The following is a 9,343-nucleotide window of genomic DNA, read 5'->3' on the forward strand; positions in this document are numbered from 1 at the left end:
ACTTTGGCTTAAATATTTTTTTATCTATCAAAAACAATTCAAGAAACTCTGAGAAGGGTTCCGGACTCAATAATAATAAAAAATCAAACTGAGAAAAATAATAAAAACCACAATTATTAAAAGTATTATGAAAATTCTCTCCTTTGGATTAGCAAAAATCTTACGTAAGGGATCATCAATTGTTTGAAGATACAAACCCTAAACCCAACACAAACGACACAAACTTTAGAATTTCGACGGCACAAATTCACTGATAGGAGCCTTGTAGATAAGATTCCATTTGCATTTCTGGCACGTCATATGTCCATGTCCAGAGTGTTTTACACGACAGCAGGATTTGTTCCAAGGACTCCAAAGTCTATCGGAAAAGACGTAATTATTATCCTTAGGTGACCTGTCATCATACGATGACGTGGCCTTAAATGTATTTTATGCTAAAGTTGAGAAACATCCATCACGCCTAATTCAGCATTCCCTTATCCTGTATTTCCCGCCAACATATCCCGGAATTCCAAATTCTGCGGTCGCCCAACGTTTTGGCCTTTCATCTCTCAATCCGGTGGTGCAGTAATCTTGAACTTTCACACGCCATCTACGCTCTTTATCCATTATTAGGCAGTTGGCCTACCCTATGTTTGTCACAAGTTCGATACTCACAACCCCGATCAAATTTTCAGTTTTTTTCACAGAAGAAGAAATATGGGATCAATGGCCTCACGCTCCCGGCGGACTCAGGTGGCGAGTCCTGAAGCTATCAGGGTCGTCCACCTTAACGGCCAGTTGGACGAGTTTCCAGCACCGGTTAGCGTCAAGAGAGCGCTGCAAAACGATTCCCGCCATTTCATATGCTGCTCGCGTGATCTCTCTGCCGTCAATTGCCGCCCGCTGCAGCCGGAGGAGGATCTCCGGCTGGGCGAGCTTTACTTTCTCCTGCCGCTCTCGGTCATCGAAGCCGACCTGTCGATCGAAAATTTGGTGGCCTTGGGGGCGAGGCTGTACGCCGCGGCCAGAAAGGAAGTGTCCAGGGCGGCGAAGCGGCGGAGGAGCGGCGATTCGACATGCGATCTCGTCGATTCGACATGCGATCTGCCCGGCGAGGGCCGTAGTTCGATGTGCGAGAAGTTGTTGCGAAGCTGCGATGATCCGGAGTTGACGATGGCATTAAGGGAGCACTTGATGTCCAAAAGCAAGTCGTGGAGGCCTGGTCTGCATACCATCCAGGAGACGGGTTTCGCCTGTTGAGCCCATTTCTCAGAGTGCGTCTTCGATTCTCAGAATCACGGTTGGAATTTCAAAACAGATCTTTTTTCATATTTTCCTCACCCTTCTTCATAGTTTCAACAAAAGATCTGGATGGTTTTGCAAATTCTCTGATTGTATTGGATGGGAATTTCATCCTTGCTCAGAATTGTAAATTGATTTTTCAGCTCAACTTTCAACAAAAGATCTGGATGGTTTTGTAAATTTTCTGATTGTATTGGATGGGAATTTCATCCTTGCTCAGAATTGTAAATTGATTTTTCAGCTCGACTTTCAACAAAAGATCTGGATGGTTTTGTAAATTTTCTGATTGTGTTGAATGGGAATTTCATCCTTGCTCAGAATTGTAAATTGATTTTTCAGCTCAACTTTGAACAAAAGATCTGGATGGTTTTGTAAATTTTCTGATTGTATTGGATGGGAATTTTATCCTTGCTCAGAATTGTAAATTGATTTTTCAGCTCGACTTTCAACAAAGATCTGGATGGTTTTGTAAATTTTCTGATTGTGTTGAATGGGAATTTCATCCTTGCTCAGAATTGTAAATTGATTTTTCAGCTCAGCGTATTTATTAGATTTGATTATCAAGAAGAATTTCTGTATAATTTTGTTCAGCTTTTATTGGTTTTCGTTTTAGATTAATTTTTTTTGAATTAAAGAGATCTTGCCTGAAGCAGCTTTCAAATATATATAGTCTTGAGTAGAATTAGAGCACAACATCGATGCGACCAAACCTCTCACTTAACTGTTAGACCATCTTTGAGGTGTTTTTGGTGCTTAACCCATGAAATCTGAACATTTCTGTTCCGCTTCTGTTGGCTTCTGTTCAGCCTTTATTGGCTTCCGTTTGTGGATCAATTTTTTTTATAATTTCCCAATCTTTTTGTACATTTCAGCAAGTTACAAGTGAATTCTGCAATTACCCACATCTTCAATTAGTACTCAATCTACTATGGTTCATTTTCCTTTTCAAATGGTAGCAAGTTCTTGGTTTGTAATGGCTTTTAATGAGTAATCTAAACACCCTAGCATTAATTCCAGCCAATTTAATTCGTTAGGCCCTTGGCCTTATTTTGGCTAGACAAGTCCATATTTCTCGGCTATTTAACTATATCCTCTACCAACTGTAACCTCTGACTGAAAGAAAAAAATATACACACTGTTTTTCGGTCACGTTAATTTGTTGGCATGTGGCAAGCGGTATTCATAGGAAAATATTGCGAGCGAATTTGGGTGGTGAAAAGAGTTCTATCCGGAGTTTATCTGTTCTAGGATATATTTCTGGGTTTAAATGGGTTGAATGGTGAAAAGAGTTCCATGCGGAGTTTATCTGTTCTAATTTTATTTTTTGATATATTTCTCTGGGTTTAAATGGTTTTGGTTTTTTTGGAACTATAAGCTTGATTTTCAAACTTTCCAAGTTTGTAAAACTTCTAAGTTCGATTTGTAAGTTGAATGTTTTGTTTTTGAATTTAAATTTCTGTCATCTACAATACCAAATTCGAATTGGGTACATTAATGATAAAAGAACCAAATATCTGGATTTCGAATTCTTCCGGGTAATCCGGCCTAATTGAGTAACTATTTTTTATTCCACTCATGCATTTCTCATTGCACGGGAGAAGTTAGTCAGATCAATTTGTGAATTAACCAATTTTTCACACAGTGATTTATCCAGGACGATTCAGGAATGACAAAAAATTCAAAGTCTCTGGATTGCCAATGTGTAGAGATGTCAGCGAACTTAATTCGACACAACGTGAATGGGCTAAACAAATTTCGTACACGACAGTTATCGCGTTTTGAAGATTGCATGTAACATGAAAAAATGTACCATAAAGAGCCACATGGCAATGTACGGATGCTAGTGTGGCAGTATATATGATGATGTGGCTGGCTTGATGGTGACACATGGCCAAGCTGTACACTAACACGGAAGATAAGCACAGAGCTTACCTGGTAGGTCTCAGTTGACTTGTGGCAACATGGCAGCGACACATGTGGCAGGCTATGCGACAACTCACTAGACTACAAGTGAACAAGTAGAACATGCCACGTGGCCCAATCAGTGAGTGCCATGTGGCACCTCGGGAACAATGAAGAAAATTCGTCGGTCAAAATGTGTTGGACACCAAGGTGTTTGAACTGCCAACTTTGTTAGAACAACCCAATGGGTTAACTGTCAGGCCATGGGGGTATTGATTGTATAAAATATTGAAAAGTCTTATTAATGTTTGGTTGTAATGGTAAATGCCAAAAGGAGAGGCCATGGGTTTGATCCTGCGGCCTCCACGACGAACAAGCAACGTGTACAAGCCACAACGAACCCGGGCGCCAACATAAACCTAATTGTGTGCTGTGGCTTTGGCATATAGTTGGACTGTGAACCAAAATTGGAATCCGATAGTATCCAAACACTTCAAGGCCAGTCACTATGCTACTTTGTAATTGGACAACGCTGCAAAAGCTTCATTTGGTATTGTTATATGGGGCTGACAACAAGAGCACTCGGGTGCAACTAACGTGCCACGAGGCTCGATCGTGTACAATAGTGAGTGTTGATATATGAATGTCCGAGAGGGAGATGGGAGGTAGGTTTTGTAAACATAATCGACTTTATTCCTAGTCAAGGCCAACAAACCAGCACAAGCAAGGAATCTTGGAGGCCATTTGGTGCATTATACTCAACGTTTTTTAATGCAGTTTTATTTTTGTAGCTTGTTGTAAAGATCGAGCATACTTTGTTAGAGCCAAGAAGAGGATCTTTTGGTGTAATTTTGAAGACTTTGAGAGCTAATAGAAAAGGCCTCCCCATCGAAGGAAAAGGGGTTCGGAGACGTAGTCCATCAAGGATGAACTCCATCAACAAATATGGGTTGTGCACTTTCTTGTTTTAAGTTTTCTTCTCATTTCCGCAGTTCCACGATTTTTTCATATTTTATATGCTTATGTGTTTAACGGGTTTATTAATCATTCATACACACTCAAACACTTTTTAAACAAACCAAAGTCATTTTTAAGATTCCCAAATCAAGTGGTATCAAAGCAGGTTGACAATTTGGTTTGTGAGTGTGCTTGATCACCAGGAGCAAGCTCAAGCAAGGTGAAGTAACACTTGTGGAAGGAAATCCAAAAATTGGAATGAGAAGGCAAGTAGCTCACATTGAAGAGATGACTTCGATAGGGGAGCATCCTTTCGACTCTAATGTGGCTTTCTTAGATGCCTTCATGAAAATGAAGGTAATGGTCAAGGAGATGTATGAGATTAGAAGAAATCAGAAAAGACAAACACAACCAAATATGAGACAGAGGGAACGTCGAATCAATTGAAGAATGATGATTCTGATGGTGACCTGAAGGATACTCCTACATCTTCTTCTTCTCCACCTTCGCTTGAAACTTTCTGCAAAACCTTTGCTAAAGTTGGACAAGAAGTTTGATCTTCCTATGTTTGGTGGAGATATTAATGCAGAATGACTTGAAAAATAGGTCCAACAAATGTAAGTTTACTGTAGTGTGCAACAGATTGTGGATGATGCGGCCAAAATCAAGTTGGACTCTATTTACCTAGAAGGCATGATGCTTATTTGGTGGTAGAATAAGCTTCAAAAAGGAGCTCAACGAGTTAGTAAAACTTTCCCTCTCTGGCGAGACTTTGTTTTCGCACTTAAAAGTAAATTTTACGACTTAGGTTATAAGGAAAAAACATTGTAGAACATCAAAACCTAAGGTGAAAAAAAGGTTGAACAATGAAAGATTACACAAAAGAATTCAGGGAAAAAAAAAAAAAACACCTTAATATTGGTTGTGATGTTGCATACACAAGAAACACTCATGAAGTACATTGGTGGTTTGCACACCTATACATGTAACATTGCTTTTATGTTTGGTCCAGCTAATTTTGATGAATATTGTGTTCGGGAAACATATATTGAAGCAAGGAAAGGTGACATTGGTGTTTCAACGGAATCCGCTCCACGCAAAGAAGGAAAAGACCAAGGGAAAGTGAAGAGGATAAATCAATGAAAAAGGAGGATGGAAAACCCTCCTGCACTCATTGCACGAAAGAGGGTCTTGATGATGAGTGTTGTTGGAAATTGCACCTAGAATTGAGACCAAAATGATTCAAGCAAAAAGTGGCAGCGAAAATACATCAAGACCTACGGCCAGACTCCGGCAATGGAACACAATTGCAACTATGGTGTTGAAAGGTAAAATTGATGTTGGTAACGATTTTGACATTGATAGTTCATGTGCCTCTCAAAACAATGTTGATTTTGAGGATAAAAAATTATGCAAATTGTTTCATATTAGGGTAATTTCAAAGCACACTAAATTGACACGCTAATAGATAGCGGATCTCAAGCAAACTTGATTTCGGTATAATTTGTTAAGAAGTTGGGGTTGAGAATAAAACCACATTAGAAAATTTATTCATTAAATTGGATGCACAAAGATGATAAGTTATAGGTAACAAAGAAATGCATTTTAAAATTTTCAATAACATCTGAGTTCATGAATAAAGTTGAATTTGATGTGGTGATGTTAGATATCTATGGAATTGTGTTATAGGGGTGTATTTATATGATCACAAAGCAATCTTCTTCAGAGAATAAAATCAATATCATCTATTTAAGAAAGGAATTGAATATGTTGTACATTCTCATCCAATCAAGGCAGAGAGATCTTTTCTTATGATGGAACAATCGAAAAGGAAAGCTTATGTAAGAAAGAATTCAATGTGTATGTCTATATAATCTAAAGAAACTAAGCGTAAAATGGAAGTAGTAAAGTTGAATACTAATCATAAATATATGCTTAAAGAATAAAAAAATGTACAACATGAAGTGTCGTTGCATGAAGTGTTTGATCTTGTTCTAGTTATGAAAGACAAGCATGGTACATTCTTGTTTGCATCTATATGTTCGGTTATTTTATTCGGTTTCTTATTGTTTAATAGTGTATTGTTTGTAGTAGCAACAATGAATGTAGGTGTGAATGAAAGTTTTATCAATGTCCTTAACAATTTATGTATAGTGTTGATTGTTTTTGTGGTGAGTTAGATGTACAGATTCTAAGAAGGATGCGCCAATGACACAACACAAGTGGAGAGGCCTCATATTCACTTAAAGTCTGTCTAAAATCAAGATTTTGGAGGTCCAAAAGTTCTAAGTTGGGAGGAATGATTTGGGAGGATACGGGGATGGAAAAAAATTAAGAGTGTCCATATTCAAGTGAAATTTGCATCATTATGTAGAGCTCCATGAACCAAATCCAACGCAACTTGAACGAGCGAATACAAATTTTGTACGTAAAAGTTATCATGTTTTGAAGATTGCATGGATATGGAAAAATGTACAAGGAAGTGCCATGTGTTAATGCAAAAAATTTGGCGTGGCAATCAGTATGATGATGTGGTAGGGGTTATGGTGACACATGGAAATGTCATATGCTGATGTGGAAAGTCTTAGTTGACACATGGAAACCTAGTAGTGAATGACATGGTGAACAAGTGGTAGGCTATGTGGCAACTGATTAGGCTACAGGGGCACAAGTAAAATATGTTACATGGCCCAATTAGTGGGTGCCACATGGAACCTAGGGAAAAATAAAGAAAATTTGTCGGTCAAAATTTATTAGAAGTCATGGGGTTTGAACCGCCAACATCGTTGTAACAAAGTATCGAGCTAATTGTCATACCATGGGTATTAATTGTATAAGATATTGAAGTGTTATTAATTTTTGGTTTTATCAATAAATGCCAAAAGGGGGAGGCCGCAGGTTTGACCCTATGACCTCCATAATGAACGAGCAACATGTACAAGCCACAACGAACCAAAGCACCAATGTAAACCAAACTGTGTGCCATGGCTCTAGCATATAGTTGGACAATGAACAAAAATTGAAATCTGACAACATCGAGTTGAGGTAGATATAATATCCAAATTGTGGATAAGGTGTGACTAATGAGCCACGAGGTTCAATGGTGATTGGTCCATTTCTATATAGTTTATTGTATGGTCAAACAATAGTGAGTTTCAATATATAAATTCACCAAAGGGAGATGGTAGGTGGGATTTGTAAACACAATAGAATTTATTTCTAGTTTGAGGCCTACAAACGAGCACAAACAGGGAATTTTGGAAGCCATTTTGGTATTATACTCATCCATTTTGAGTTTAATTTTTTTGTAGCTTCTTGTAAAGATTGAGTAGAGTCTATTGGAAACACGGAGAGGCTATTTTGATGCAATTTTTAAGACTTTAGAGCTAATATAAAATGCCTCCCAATTTAAGAAAAATGGGCTCAGAGACATAGTCCATGAGGGACGAATTTCGTCAACGAATATGGGTTGTGAACTTTCTTCTATTCACTTTTCTTCTCATTTTTGAATTTTCCATGAGTTCTTCATACTTTACATGCTTACATGCTTAACTGGTTTATTAATTATTCATACACACTCGAACACATTTGAAACAAACCAAAGTCACTTTTAAGATTCCCATATAAGTTATAATATGTCTTGACTATCTTTTAACAAAGTATTGCGACATGCAAAGAAAAAGTAACTTATGAGAGCCAATAAAATATTCTTGAAATTGTGGAATTGATCTGAGTCGTGTTCCCATTTGAGCTTGACCATTTTCTTGTACAATGTTTTTAACTTAACATTGCTTCCACTAGAGTCCTTCATGAGTTCCTTGTGATCGTTATCCATTTTTCTCTAGCACTGATATTTTGAGTGGAAGAAAAGAGAATATATAGACACCTAAAGGCTCAAGACAACCAAAATTGATATTTACAAGAACGCTAGAAATCATCCAACATAACCAAGTGTTAGTAGGATTAAATAGAGAATTAGTGGTCCACATGAAAGTGTTCAATGAAGGTGAATTTCAGGTTATATTTAGATAGAACGCAATGACTTACCTGACTAAGCAACAAAATCCATTACGCCAACTTGAGTCTCTCACTCATAAGTCAATAAGTTGGTCAGCAATTCAATCCTTTATCCACAACATTTTTAATCAAAAATAGGAAACTAGATGTGTGATGGTTGTCAAACTAATCTCCATTGGCTCATTACCAAGGTATCTTTAGGAATTTAGTTGAGAATTTAAAGAATTCATCTGTCGAGGAGTGAAAGGTCAATATATTTCCCCAGTTTAGAATTGTGGGAGGCCCAAAGTTTCAAATCGACCATGCCATACTCACCCGGACGTTGTGTAAGCACTACTTGAAAACACAATGTCTTTTTAAATTCCACTAGAATGCATAATACCGAGTCAAAAGTGCTTTTACTTACCTTGACAAGAATTCCTAAACCGTTTACAAAATTATAAAATTGGTTTCACATCTTGGATTCATAGGTCCCTCTTGTGACATGAAAAATAAGTTGGTCAATGAGAATATATTTTTTATGGGAATCATTGAAACCATATAAACCTTTGTTAGAATGTGTTAATTACTCCCCATCTTCACACAATGTTTTTCATATAACTTGCATGTGTTGCAAAAGATAAAACTAAAATAATTATTGTTGGTGTTAGAACATTTCTCAATCAAATTTTATGTTTATTTTTCCTTTTCTATCTGTCGGATTAGTATCAAAGTCAAAGGAATTGAACATATGAGACATTAGAACCTAGAATTGGTTTTTTGTAGAACTCTTGTTCACTATTCAATATTTCAACACTCTATAAAGTCACCAAGTTTTATTGTAGAGCAGTCATTCATCATATTTTAGTTGAGGAAATTAGCCCTCATTTTTTATTGAGGAGAGTTTCCATCTCTCCCAACTATAGGCACCCTATTGATGGAGCGTCACCTTTGTTCTTTCTGTCTAATGCTAGGAAAGATGTTGGGTGTGTTATATTCTTTCCACGACTAGTCGCACATGCGGGGGGGTGATAGCCATCGTTGTTCGTTTCATCGGGCGCAACGCCCACCCGTTATGGGGTTTTAGGGGGGGCGGTAACCCCCCTGCACGGGGTATGGGGCAGCGTCCAGAGATTTTTTTTTTTTTTTGGATCCTATATTAGGTGGTCAGACCTACCTATGGTTTCGTGCATGGGTTTTGCAC

The 9,343-nt window shown here is 37.7% G+C and overlaps 1 protein-coding gene across 1 annotated transcript; it reads left to right on the forward strand.

Moving 5' to 3' along the window:
* The first annotated feature begins 470 nt into the window (after positions 1-470).
* Positions 471-1,874, forward strand: LOC149178019 (uncharacterized). The gene has a single exon (XM_089420240.1). It carries the CDS (start codon positions 700-702, stop codon positions 1,240-1,242), a length of 543 nt encoding a protein of 180 aa, XP_089276366.1. The 5' UTR covers positions 471-699; the 3' UTR covers positions 1,243-1,874.
* Positions 1,875-9,343: the final 7,469 nt, after the last annotated feature.

The sequence above is a fragment of the Pinus tabuliformis genome, chromosome 4_1, assembly GCF_031772625.1.
Source record: "Pinus tabuliformis cultivar Carrire ecotype Pingquan chromosome 4_1, CPIR1, whole genome shotgun sequence".
NCBI classification, from domain to species: domain Eukaryota; kingdom Viridiplantae; phylum Streptophyta; class Pinopsida; order Pinales; family Pinaceae; genus Pinus; species Pinus tabuliformis.

Bases quoted from the DNA above. Each gene is read 5' to 3' on its own strand.
- LOC149178019 (XM_089420240.1), top strand. From the start codon at position 700: ATGGGATCAATGGCCTCACGCTCCCGGCGGACTCAGGTGGCGAGTCCT.